General features: G+C 36.7%; 1 protein-coding gene across 1 annotated transcript; it reads right to left on the bottom strand.

Moving 5' to 3' along the window:
* Positions 1–963: 963 nt before the first annotated feature.
* On the bottom strand, positions 964–10,914 carry akt1s1 (AKT1 substrate 1 (proline-rich)). The gene is made up of 6 exons (XM_056453588.1): positions 10,778–10,914; positions 7,087–7,718; positions 4,211–4,484; positions 4,045–4,128; positions 2,174–2,343; positions 964–1,981 (listed from the first exon to the last, which is right to left on the bottom strand). The coding sequence occupies exons 2-6, from the start codon at positions 7,486–7,488 to the stop codon at positions 1,844–1,846; spliced, it is 1,068 nt and encodes a 355-aa protein (XP_056309563.1). The 5' UTR covers positions 7,489–7,718; positions 10,778–10,914; the 3' UTR covers positions 964–1,843.
* Between the last annotated feature and the right edge of the window lie 3,685 nt (positions 10,915–14,599).

The following is a 14,599-nucleotide window of genomic DNA, read 5'->3' as shown; positions in this document are numbered from 1 at the left end:
GAGAGAGAGAGAGAGAGAGAGAGAGAGAGAGAGAGAGAGAGAGAGAGAGAGAGAGAGAGAGAGAGAGAGAGAGAGAGAGACTCGTGTCGATCTCCCCAGTTCTTCTGAGGAGGGTTGTGTGTGTGTGTGAAAAAAGCCTTACACTATGAAGCGCGTGTGCACTGTGACTACTTTTATATAGTTGATTACCAGCTGGGCATTTCACTCTGTCTCGTGCTGAAGGCTGTCACTGTCGACCAATCGCAGCAGGCTGTCATCGTTCCAATCAGCGCAGATTAGCTTCGCGCTGAGGAGGGGGTTGGGAACAAATGAATCGCTGAACGATTCATATGGGAGTCGTTGGTATAATTAGGTAAAAATAAATGCAGGTTATAAGACCATCAAAGTGTTTTATGACCTTGCATGCATATTAGACTGTTGTTGGAGACCCTTACAACCTAAATATGACCCTATTTCATGTATAATATGGGCTCTTTAACAAACGAATCGCTCCCTCCATCAGAATTAGAAGTGAAAGCAGGAGAGTGGGTGCGTTCCTGGACATGGATTAGATCAAATTTAACAGGGAGGGAGGATAATACATTTCCTTGCACACAAACACCTGTTCTTTGTCAGGAATGTCCGTACGATTACTTATCAATTGATGTAGAAAAGTGATGTTAAGTGATAATTTTCGTAATTTAAAAAAATATTTGCATATTGACCACCAGGAAAACTCCCGATCATAGATACATGTATATATATCAGTGGCTCTAGACGGCCAGTCCTCCACTGCACCTTGGTCCCACATACATTTGAAAGGAGCGCTACCCTGTACTAAAATGGCGGCTCTATTGACGGAGTCCTTCCAATAGACACCAATAGTAGCACCAATGACATCTAACGTAAATATCTATGTACCGCAAGATATTTAACAAAACAAAAACTCAGAACTTTTAAAGTCAAGTAAAACGAGGAGCAGAATTCAACAACAAACAAGATGTTTATTCAAAACGCATTTACTTCAACATCGAACAGTTGTGAAATAATCAAGATAAACACATAGCTGGTTGACATCTGTAGTGTTGAAAACCCTCAAACCTGACATATCCTTCAATCTAGCAAAAACTTTTTCAGAGAAGTCATCGAACTAATCAACAATTCGCACGTAGGCATTTATATCCATTATCAGCACATTAAATCACTAAGAATGCAGAAAAAATGAAATTTGCAGATGAATATTTTATAACATTGGTGTTTTAAAAGCTTATTGTCCTTTAGCTTTAGAAATTCTTTGAAACTCTTTCTGAAATAAACGAGATTTAACGCAGGCAGAGAGTGACATCATTAAATCTACTGAATCCACATCTGAACTCAGCAGTCTATACATCCAAGTACATGTAGTGTCTGTTAACGTAAAACGCTCCTCTGGTGACGGATGTGGTGTAAATCAGCTCATTTACCTTCAGTAAATCTATCATTTACTGCGTGTGATTAGTAATGAAATGATGTTTGTTAGTGTTTCTCAGTGAAATGCACTACGTAACTAAAGTCTGCCACAACCACAAGAAATTGTCCCGATTAAGACATGCTGATCAAACCTCTCCTCCTCCTCCTCCTCCTCCTGCTGCAGATGTGAAGGTTTGGTAAAAGGTTTAGCCACTTGAAACGCCATAGAAATACTAATAATGATATGCAGGAGAAGCTTCAGATTTTGGCAACGTCTTTGCTAAAAAACATTCTTTGAAACTCTCCAGTTCGGTTCAACTCACTTCTTTCACGCACACAAGCGAGCTCACCTGTCATTCTCATGCACGCTCAGTCTGTAAGTCAGTCGTTCATACATATGCACACATTCACCCTCTCAGTGTTTGAGAGAGAAGTCGCCCGTGTTTAGACGAGGCCGAGGCAGTGCTCCGAACATCTCCGTCCCGTCGGTGGCTCCTGGGACCAGTAGGGCTTTCATACTGGCAGCTATGTGGTCCAGGTCTGCACAGCCCACCTGAAATCAACACAAGGTATTAAATGAGATACTTAGACATGACTATGAGACAAAAAGACTACGAGACAAATAGTTTTTTGTTTAAAGACGTCTAATAGACATCCAGGCATTTGCCTTACAGGTAAATTTGGCTGAAAATCTAATAGACGTCTAAATATAGTCCAAGATAGACGTAGAGGACATGTAACTTACCCGTTCTCCACTGTGCGAGTCTCCCTGAGGGGCATGATTGTTCCTGTAACCCCACACTGGAACTGACACAGGCAATGAACGAGCCATTGACATGGGGTTGGAGGAGCGGGACGCCAGGTGACCCATTGCCAACCCACGAGGAGGCGGAGGTGCTTCCTCACTCAGAGAGCCTGACAGCAATAAAGCAGAAATAAATAAATGGAGGACAGCAATAAAACACATTTATGCAACAGAGCCTCAGATAATCATCTCTATAAACAGTACTTAGTACAGTACATGGTGAGTCACCGTGTTATTTCCTCATACAGCACTTCTACTTCTTTAATGCATTTTTCCGATCTATTGAGATTAATGAAAGAGGATTTTTATATAATGTTGCATATGTTGGTACTATAACAGATATTATATTTTAGAGATTGTCTTTCATAAGCAAGACCTCTTTAAAAGCTTTTGAAAGACATTTTACAGCAATATTTTTCTTCACTTCCGCCTTTAGTGAAGTTTTTTTCCCTCTCCGCTGTCGCCACTGGCTTGCATGGTTCAGGATCTGTAGAGCTGCGCATCGTTGGATTTGCTCTTCAATATTTGGACTCTCAGTAGTGATTATTAAACCACACTGAACTGAGCTAAACTGAACTGAACTTAAACACTACAAACTGAACTACACTGTTCCTATTTACTGTGACCTTTTATGTGAAGCTGCTTTGACACAATCTACATTGTATAAGCGCTATACAAATAAAGGTGAATTGAATTGAATTGAATATTGTGAAGAATTATAAATGTTTTCAGATTTAAATGTAATCTTTAATCTGAATTTTCAGTAATCTTTCTTATATGCTGATTCGATGCTTAAGAAACATTTTATACCATCATCATTAGTTATGTTTCAATCCAAAGATGCAAATTCAATGTATGCGCAAAACTCGATTATAGTATAAAAGACGTGCGAATAAAGCAGCGTTTCCATTCAACGAGTGAAAGAGAGCAAAATCATCACTTCCTGAACGGTAAAAACGGAATTTGCTGCAGTAGGAAAAGCTGCGTCAATCTTTTCGTTATTTAATAAATTACTTGTGCCTCAGAAAACAATGCCGACACGCAATGAACGCGTGGTGGTGTTTAAAGGCGCTATAGTGATCACGCTATATTGACTCTGGAGGTATTTAATAATATAATAACACCAATACTGAAACGGTTACGGCATTTTTGAACGACCAAAACAACATTTCATATGTTTTACAATGTGTTCAGCCCGCTAGTTCGTCCATTCACATTTTTATTACCACATGATCTCTTATAACAAAAATCACATGATCTTTTTTAATGCACATACTGGAATTTGTTCGGTAAAAGTGTTTCCATCGCAGTTTCAGCGCATCTTTTCTTTTCGAATAAAAAGTTTATCCTACTCAGTTATGCGCATGTTTTTAATGCGCATTTTCAAAATTTATGCGCACCTTGGTGTTTCCATCAGACGATTTTTTAAGCACAACCAAAATGCGCATAAAAAAGTGTGGTTGGAAACATAGCTAATGGGAAAAACAGTTGTGCTGCCCAATGTTTTCTTTTGTTTTCAATGTTTTGTCAATGTATCTTTTCTTTTTTTTTGTATTTATCTATCAAAACATTAACAACATCTCATTATAGACCAAAGTCTATGCTGAAAAATAATAATCTTTAAAAAAAAGTATATTTATATTGTATATGCTTGTTTTTACTATTTAAAAATAATCCATTATTATTTCAAGTAAATATTTCAAAATTAGGCGTCATGAATGTCGATTTCGATTACTTTTCGATTCATCGTCCAGCCCTACTTCATTTTTATATTAATAACAATAGTATTATTAACAATATAAATAAATCACCATCAGTGCTCTCCTCCTCCCCATCAGACTCAAAGAAGGGCTCACAGTCCCGGGACAGAGAGTCCTCATCCATTGAGAAGACACCTGAGAAACACAGTTGAATTTGAATGACCTTCAGCAATGCCAACCCACATCTCCTCCGATGAGGAAACAAAGCTCAATTTACCTGCCGATTCATTCAGGTTACGTCTCCTTCCATCCAAATCTTCTTCCTCATCGTCTTCATCTTCTTCCTCCAAGTCCACTATTTCTGTTCTCTCTCTTGCCCTCTCGCGTTCCTCCATCGCAGCTTTCTCTCTGTCACGCTCTCCGTTTCCATGTTGACCGACTGACAGGCCAATGGCAGCAGCAGCAGCAGCCGAACTGTAGATGGACGGGTAGCTCTGAGAATAGAGCCTCATGTTCGGACTAACAGTCCCAACTCCATCTCCAGTCAAGCTCTTTAAAGAAAGAATACCATAAGGGCATGTTTACAACACAGACGATAATAATATTTTGAAAACTACGTAAATTTAAATGAATGAGTCCACAACGCATCTATAATAATGGTGGGACAGTAAAATGATATCTTCGAAAACACTTTTTTTTACGAACAAAATCTATTATCTGTGTTTAAAAAAAACTTGTTAATCTAAGTATTATGATTATAGTTATTCTTGGTGTGGAAGGGCTGTAAAATGATAAGGTGTGTCAATCAAGCATGCTTCATATTATATAGGTTGCACGATATTAGAAGTATTCAACATTGTAATATTTTTTATTCTGCAATATATGTTGCGATAGAAACACAATTTAATGAGAATAACTGTGTTGAATAACTGATTGGAAAGAATTTATCATTTTAGATTGATTGGGATAATTCTGTAGGAGAGTGAATATGCATAAAATATAAGAAACAATCTACAAGCATAGACAAATTCAATACAGAAAAAGATACATATTAAATAAACAGATTTTGGTTGTTTTTAGAGTTGTCGAACTGTATTGAGGTATTAATAATTGAATAATCAATTGTAAAAGAAAACCGCATAGTCTTTGTTTTATAAACAATTAAATTGTTATTTATTTGTCGAAAGTTACAAATAATACAATTTCTTCAGCCTGAATGCTTTTAAATCCATCACACAGTCACAGGCCTTGAAAAACACTTGCGATGTGACTAGACGAATTATCGGTTTGTAAACATTCAGGATGTGCGCGCAGCGAGGATGCAGAAAAAAAAACAGGATCGCTAGCATTTACAGAGACGAAGGAATGACATCCGATGCGGTACAGAGTTTGTTGTTGTCTTAGAAATAAGTTATGTTAATTACATATTATATATATTATTTACACAATGCTTTCAGACAGTGTATTATAACAGCTTGTCACCCAGTGATGAGCACAGTTATTCGACAAAATGAATGTTAAAGTGAGCGCCATTCATCTGACAGGTCCATTTGCGATAGCACCCTCCCAATGGATATCCAATAAGACCAAATGGCTAAGCATCCGGCCCGAAATATACAACTATCTCATTGAAATTCCAAGTGATTTTACAAGAGAGAAGTTAAAGATCTACAAGTCTTTGGATGCCAACAATGCTGTTCTGTGTGGTCATGTGCAAGAAATAATGCTCCATGATTACCAGATTCAAAACTTTGTAGTGCTAAAAACCGAGATTCTGCCTAGCCAAAGACAAGGAAATAAGACGTAGCTATACAAGGCCTGGGTAATCATCACAAGCAAAACAACTGCATTTTGACATCAGAATGTACCTGTACATCAGGGTATGTGAACTTAGATTTTTACATTTCATTCTTAGCATTCAGTGTCCGCAGTTTAATTAACCATATTCCTCACATTCAGTTCCCTTTTAGCCAAAGACGTCTGCGGTTGGCATTAAAAGTAGTGTGGAGTATGGTAAAAGTTACGTTTTCTATTTTCGAATTTAGCATCCTACAACACGACATGTGTGCTATTGCAATCGGTCTTTTTTTGCAACTGGGAACTCGTAGGTTGCGTGCACAAATTCAGGCACTGGTATGAACAGTGATGAGCTTGGTTTACTATACATTGAGACACACACAATGAGAATGTTCACATAGTACCTCACCAAAACTGAAGTTTAAAGCAGAACTAATAATTTTTATGAATTTAATATGTTTTTAAAAGTACATTATAGCTTAATAATTTGATTGTTTCATATACCAGCAACAATTCAACGATTAAACGATTATAAATGCTTGCTAGTTTTTTCCTAACTTACCTTGCTATGTTCGTTTATGTTATAAATGAATGATAGTTTGTTTATAGAAAAACGTCTCTCGTCGTTTATTACATTTGATGATTTGGGTCATGCAATTCATATTTTGCGCTCCGAACTTCCGTTAAGGCCACATAGTGCATATTGATGTTGGACTTTTCAGAGCATGAACGTATAAGTGCACTGGTGGAATGAGACAGCACTTAAAATGCCTGATCAGTGCACTGACACCTGAACTAGGGTGCTGATTGAGACACACCCTAAAGGAACAAGTGAGAAACCAAAAATGATTTTAATCATAATTGTATGTGTTGGCAGCACAGTGGCGCAGTGGGTAGCCCTGTCGCCCTTACAGCAAGATGGTCGCTGTTTCGAGCCTCGGCTGGGTCAGTTGGAATTTCTGAAATGAATAAACTAAATTGTCCGTTGTGTATGTGTGTGTGTTTGTGTGTGTTTGAGTGTTTCCCAGTACTGGGTTGCAGCTGGAAGGGCATCCGCTGCATAAAACATATGCTGGATAAGTTAGTGGTTCATTTCGCTGTGGCGACCCCAAAAAATTTGGCATGGCCCAAAATATTTTTAAATTTTTTTTCTCAAATCAAAATTTGTCACATTTTTAATTTACTGTTAAGGATTAAGGAAATGCTATTTATATGTATATTAACCTTTTATTTTATTTACCCATATAATCTATTATGCATTTAAAAAAATTATAATAATTATTGGTTTTCAAATAAAAATAATTTTAAATAATTTTTGGTTTCCCTGCTGCAGGATGGTAACAAATCACCACTAACCAGCCTATCAGATGGCATGTCCACGCCCAGTTTGGCTCCGCCCTCGTCTGTATTCATCCGTGTGTGTCTCTGTGCCATCAATACGGTGGTGGAGTGCAGAACGGCAATGTCATCCACGTATCGCCGTGATGACTCAGCCAACGCCCCTTGACCCCATACATGATATTCATAATCAAACTTCTTGGTTCCAGACGTCCCGCCTCCTTCATGATTCCTCTGTCCTTCCACCTCAATCCCGGACGCATGGAACTTTTTATACGCAGTCAGAATGGCCAAATCACATCCAGACGTCTGACCGTACGCCTCAGCGGCAGCAAGCAGCGCCAACCAGCACTCTTTGTGATTATCGGGGATCTCGGGGTTCGAGGATTTGGCGACAGAGGCCATGATGTGTTTATGCATCAAATATGGCTCTGCTGAACTGTTTTTTGGAATGTTGAAATGCTGGCGTATGTAAATGTATGCACTTATGAAATGTGTTTTTCAGGATAGCACTCTTTGGTAATGAGAACTTGGTTTAGATAATGCTGATGGGACTGTTAGAAGAGGCACATTTGAAATGGGTGACGGTGTCTGCGTGTATGAGAGAGCTAGGGGAGAGATGGGAGGATGTCACCACTTGCTGATGTTACCTAGAAAAGAAAAGATAATAAGCATACATTTAATGAAAATGGAATATGGGACACTTTTTAGTTCAGAGGTGAAAATGTCATTGTAAATAGTAAATAATTACTCTTACAATCAGATCAAAAGAGTATTATGTAATAACAAACATTATGAAACAGAATAGATATGAAGTAAGCATGTTTATGCTTGTCTTTTTGGAAATGGACGTTCCTCACTATTTATTATTAGGATAAAAACTGTATTTTAGGCCAATTTTGAGCACAATATGTGTGCTTTCTGCATATTTACTGCATATCTATATAACTACTTACATCATTATCATTTTTACATTCAACCATGAGTTATACAGTGTGTTTGTGTGAATTACAGAGGGAGGACGTTTAAAACGCAGTACCCTATTCAGAGCATGTTATATTGTACACAAAGCCAGGGTGCAAATTACAGTGGGGGATTGGGGGTCAGACCCCCCCTAATTAATGCTTGTTCCCCTCCGAAGGACATCAAAACAAGATGTATGGGGGGTCTTTAATAGTTAAGAAATAGTTTGCTCTGATCTGTATCTTCAATAATATTAATAATTAAAATAAAACATAAATCAGGGGTCTCAAACTGCCAGCACGTGGGCCATTTGCAGCCCCCCTCCTCCCTTCGGCCTGCAAATGATGTCAAAAATATAACGAGATTCGGCCCACCAAAACATATATATTTTAATTACTATCATTGCTGTGCAGTCACATATAGCCACTTGTGGTTTTGACCCAAAAAATGGGTTGAGAAGAACAATTGCCAGTAAAGTCACTAAAGTTACCCAATCTGCTTTCTGCTGTCTTACGCTATCTGTTTAACTTTTGGCTAAGCAACAATTGATTGGGCCATAATAATAATTACTGTTATTATTATTATGTCTATTATTAAATTGTAGTATTTTCATAGTAATTTAAACTACCCCCTCAATATGTACAATAAGAAACAAAAAGAAGAAGCTTTGACTGCATATTCTCTGGGGAAGAATCTCTGAGTGCATCAATCACATAAGGTTTCCATTTTTTTTTCTAGTGCTTGAATGTTAAAACAGCCCTCCTATGAATTGACAATCACTGATATGGCCCTACGCCAATTTAAGTTTGAGACCCCTGACTTAAGTATACATATTTGACCACCCCAGTAATGCTCCATACCATTGTGACTGCAAGTTTGTGCCAAAAATATTAATTCAGCAATTTGAAACCGGCAAATCTAAAGCTCCAACTGACAGCATAAGTGTTCACAAAACATGTTTCTTTTAAAAATGGCATTTGTACTGTAGGTGTCCGTAAAACTAGATGCATAGTTTGTATTTTATTATACCTTTGCTTGCACATCGAAGTTAAAACAGTAAAATAAAAAATAAGTCTTCTATGGTCATCCATTAATAGGTTTATTTAAAATCGTCAATGTATAATTTGCACCCTACATAAAGTGAATTTAGGCTGCTCTGTATTGAAAAAAGCTGACACTGCAATATTTTAATTTACTGCAATATATATTGCAATATACATGCAATTTGACTGGATGACTTGAATAGCTTGTAAAGAATTCATAATTCATAAACAGAAATTAAAAAAACAAATAAATCACTGTATAATAACAACAACAATTAATCATTTTCATTGAGTGAAAAATTTAATGTTATAATATAATGCAATATAAATAATACAATATGATGCAAGTTTAAGCTACAAACATTTAATTTATTGTGCCCAAATGACTTAAATTAGTTTGAAATGATGACAGTCACAGGTCTTAAAACACATATTAAATAATAAGGTTAAAATTTGAAGTGACTCCACTATGTTGTTAACTGTAATGTCAACTGTTATCCCAACTACATTGCAGATCCCTGCATAGTGACTATTGCGGACTTCCATGGTGAATGGTATATCAATGCTGAAACGATATATTGTGTGCAGCCCTAAAACCAATATTACTTTATTTTACCATGAATTTTTAGAATGTAGATATTTTCAAACCGGGCGGCGTGGGGGCGCAGTGGGTAGTGCTGTCGCCTCACAGCAAGAAGGTTGCTGGCTTGAGCCTTGGCTGGGACAGTTGGTATTTCTGTTTGGAGTTTACATGTTCTCCCAGTGTTGGCATGGGTTTCCTCCGGGTGCTCCGGTTTCCCCCACAAGTCCAAAGACATGCGGTACAGGTGAATTGAATAAGCTAAATTAACTGGGTAAGTTGGTGGTTCATTTCGCTGTGCTGACCCCTGGTTAATAAAGGGACTAAGCTGAAAAGAAAATGAATGAATGAATGAACATTTTGAAACCTATAACAGCATCTCCTTTGATAACTGATGATAATTTTCTCTGCACTTGTTCAGATTTTCATAGCTGAAGTAGCAAAGGTTTTGTATTTGTTAACCATGCTCTACAGCAGGGCCACTTCTGAGTGCCCAAAAACAGCAACCGCCCCCAACTAAACAGGGACAGCTGCTCTTGCTAACATAAAAACGTATATATAACGTGATTTATATGCATATATCGAATTTACATAGGCGACACAAACATGCACTTTGATTTGTGCAGATCAACTTGAAAACCTGTTTGGTCATCATCAAACTGGTGAAGGACTGTTCCTCAAACCCCCCTCAGCTTGATAGCTACGCCTCCATTTCCTCACACGTGCAGCACACGTACGCGTATGTTTGGGACGTACTCTTTTAAATGTGAATTAGTTTATGTGAATAGCTAAAAGAAATATTTTCGAGGCCTGTTGTGCAGCGGATCTGTGCGTCTCTCGCATTTTCGGGACGGACTCGCAGCCAGGCTTGATTTCTGCTACTTTTGTTTGTCACTGTCAGCTTTAATATGCACTTCATCAGCCAGGATCAGTAGCGAAACACAGGGTTTATGCACTACAACATGATCTGATTTAGAGCTTGTTGATCAGTTGACTGGCAAGTGGCCAAGTGAAATACACAGGCCAATGGGCTCCAGCATTAGCAGTGCAGCTAAAATGTATTATGCTTCATCAAAACTGCATCGAGTTGATTCGAGAAAAGAACCACGAGAAGTTGACTTACTCTCTTAATATCCTCCCGCCTCTATCACAGTCTTGCTTTTCTTCAAACTTTTACGCCCTCTTTATTCGGAGCTTTCTACCCGTGCCTGTCTCTCCCCTAGACTCCAGTGCAGCGACGCTCTCAGCGCTGTTTACAGTAGGAACGGACCAGGGTTGCCAGATTGCGCAGGAGAAAACACGCAAATGCTCTGAAAAACAAGCTCAAAACAACCGACCTATTTTTTATGCTTTCTTTGTGGGGGGTTGATCGATTAGCATAAAAACACAAAACACTTATATTTACCAAGCGTTTTCAATGTTTTACAACCAGGAACAACAGTTTAGACTAGATTATCATGCAAAGGACTCCAATCCTGAATTAGATTTTTCATTCATATCTGTACTGTAGAAAATAAATGTTATGAATATGTGTGAAATGCTTTCCCAGTGCTGGGTTGAAGCTGGAAGGGCAACCACTGCGTAAAACATATGCTGGGTAAGTTGGTAGTTCATTCCGCTGTGGCGACCACTAATTAATAAAGGGACTAAGCCAAAATGAATGGATGTGTGAAATGCAATTAGGATAATACTGAGTTCGATATATGGCTGCAAGATATTGGGAAAAAAATTATATTGCAATTTTTTGTTTTAAAAAAATTTTAAAAAAAACTCACAATTTTACAGTGATTGTGATGATTTTGTAGGGGAGTGCATCTGAATAAAATATACACAATTATTCAAAATACACAAAATAATATAATTTAAAGCACAGATGAAAACAATAGAACAAAGATAAAAATTTAATATAAGTTATAACAGTATTGAGATATAGAAATGTAATATTCATTCATTCATTTTCTTTTCAGCTTAGTCCCTTTATTAATCTGGGGTCGCCACAGCAGAATGAACCACCAACTTATTCAGCATTTGCAATCCACCACTTATTCACACACGCATACACTACGGACAATTTAGCTTACCCAATTCACCTGTACCACATGTCTTTCAACTGTGAAGGAAACCCATGCGAATGCAGGGAGAACATGCAAACTCCACACAGAAACGCCAATTGACCCAGCCGAGGCTCGAACCCGCAACCTTCTTGCTGTGATGCGAATAACAGGGTCTTCTGTATATAAATATATCATTTATATACCCTTTTTTCGATTTATAAACATGTAAACTCAATCAAATGAATCTAATCTAATTGTTAAAGCTGAAAAATGTTATAATCTCTTGTGTCCAAATGGTTTAAATTAATTTGAAATCTTTTGAGATCCTGCGATGTGACTATTGCTGATTCACACATCACATTATCAATGCTAAAGTGATATATTGTGCAGCTCTAGTTTGAAACATCACATTTTTGCCCACCACAACACTGTCCTGTTTTTTTTAATCTTATTTATGTTTATTGAATAAAACTATAGAAAGTAACATTTATGGATTAACAAATACTGCCCAATAATTGTTTCAACGCTAACATTTTTTAAACAGTAGCACAGAAACACACAAATGATTTGTGATTATAATGATTGATGATTTTCTATAGGCAGTATTTCATCTAAACCTTATTTTGTTAGTCTATGATCTAAACAAAATATTTTAGTCTTATTTTAATAAGCATAAACAAAAATGTAATACAAGCTTTAGAAATAAGCATATTTGTATGGTGGATCTAGAAAAATATGAAAACCGTCAATTTATTCTGGGAAGTTTTGCATAATGCAGACATATACAATGCCAAATCCATGCGCAAAACCTAACCAGTGAAGCACAAGGCTAGAATGCGCGTAATAAGCGGATTTGGCAACATGGAAGAGGACGCACGCGCGATGGTTAGTACACATGCGTCAACACATTTGCAGAGGAAACATTCAGAAAGAGAGAGAGAAAAACAATTTAATGAAGCTGATAATAAATTATCTATGATACTTTACATGACTCACCAGTAGCTATTTTGCTTAGGCTACTTCAGAGATTTTCATAATAAAGATTTTTGACCACAACAACACAACACATAACATCACTATTTGAATTAGTATCATTAACAATACCACATTCAATTATCATCAGTTTAAAGAGCTGTCATTTAGTTACTCTAAGTTTTTTATGCTTTAAACAACAGATTTTACTTACTCTAAATTTCTCCTAAACTCTGTGTTTCTTTACATCATTCTTTACATTGCATGTTGTGGTCGTGGCCAACTGAGCCCGGTATCTCTCAAAGTTTTATTTTTTTTTTCCTTCTCTTTCGTCAATTAGTGAAGTTTGTTCCTCACCAATGGCTTCCTTGGTTTGGGATTTGTGGAGGTGCGCATCGATGGATTTGCTCTTCAGTGTTTGGACTTGCAGCAGTGAAATTTAAACCACACTGAACTGAACTGAACTTCAACTCTGAAAACTGGACTGACACAGTTTCAATTAACTGAAAACCTCTATGTTAATCTGCTTTGACACAATCTACATTGTAAAAGTGCTATAGAAATAAGCATGAACCGAATTAAATGTTCTGTGAGAATTAATTTTTATAATCTGTCTTTCTAGTTGCCTAAATGGAGTGTCCAAAAATGTTTGCAAAAATAAAAATAAGAATGAAATAAATAATCAAATATTGTATTAAGAAAAACATGTTAGAATAAAAGAAAGAAAGAAAAAAAAAATTAAATAATTAAGAAATAAATAATTCTATAATAAAAATAATAAAATAGGGGTGACACAGGGGCTCAGTGACTAGCACTGTAGCCTCACAGCAAGAAGGTCGCTGGTTACAGTTGGCGTTTCTGTGTGGAGTTTGGATGTTCTCCCTGCGTTTGCGTGGGTTTCCTCCGGGTGCTCCGGTTTCCCCCACAGTCCAAAGACATGCACTATAGGTGAATTGAAGAAACTAAATTAGCTGTAGTTTATAAGTGTGTGTGTGTGTGTGTGTGTGTGTGTGTGTGTGTGTGTGTGTGTGTGTGCGTGTGTGTGTGTGTGCGTGTGTGTGTGTGTGTGTGAGTGAATGAGAGTGTATGGGTGTTTCCCAGTACTGGGTTGCAGCTGGCAGGGCATCGGTGTGTAAAACATGTGCTGGATAAGTTGGCGGTTCATTTCGCTGTGGCGACCCTTGATTAATAAAGGGACAAAGCCGAAAAGAAAATGAATGAATGAATGAATCTAAAAAATACAAAAAAAAGTAATAAAAATAAAAATATAACAATTTGATTAAACTAAACAAAGAAATACAGATTAGATTAAATTTAATAATAATATTTTAAATAAGTAAATAAATACAAATATTAAATTACATAATACTATAATGAGTAATTTAATAATTTAATAAACATTTTCCAAGTAATACATTACAAATAGTATACTGTTAAATGTACAGTGTATGCATTACATTGGGTCTTTATACAAGAAACTATAAAGACTTTTACTTGCACGAGAATTAGGGGGTTAGTAACATCCCTAAAAGCTTGATTAAAATAAATTTGGTCTGCTCCAGTAGTATCTAGTATCTGAGTTGCACTATAGATCATTATATAATCTTATTTTTTTATTAGTGTTTAACAAGACCATGTATAGTAGTATACAATACAACATAGGAAAAATTATAAACTGTCTTAGTTTTCTTATTTTCAAACTATCCCCTCAAAATAAAAGACATAAAATTTATGAATGATAGACAAACACATCCTCTTAGAGAGAGAAAATTAATTAATTAAAAATATAAAAATGAAAAAAATATTATCCTAAAATTAACAAATATATTCTGAAAAAACAATACACTCATCAAAACCTGATTAAAACCCACCCTCGACATGTCAGAAAATATATTATGATTTCTGAGTATCTGATTGGC

The sequence above is a fragment of the Danio aesculapii genome, chromosome 3, assembly GCF_903798145.1.
Source record: "Danio aesculapii chromosome 3, fDanAes4.1, whole genome shotgun sequence".
NCBI lineage: Eukaryota > Metazoa > Chordata > Actinopteri > Cypriniformes > Danionidae > Danio > Danio aesculapii.
The sequence above is the reverse complement of the archived record's forward strand: the minus strand, read 5'-3'. Positions and strand labels throughout refer to the sequence as shown.

Excerpts from the sequence above, each read along its gene's own strand:
- akt1s1 (XM_056453588.1), bottom strand. The coding sequence starts at position 7,488 with ATGCATAAACACATCATGGCCTCTGTCGCCAAATCCTCGAACCCCGAG. Across the intron at positions 4,485-7,086 it reads ACATGCCATCTGATAGGCTG|AGCTTGACTGGAGATGGAGT; the intron begins GTTAGTGGTGAT and ends CTTTCTTTAAAG. Across the intron at positions 4,129-4,210 it reads TAACCTGAATGAATCGGCAG|GTGTCTTCTCAATGGATGAG; the intron begins GTAAATTGAGCT and ends TGTGTTTCTCAG.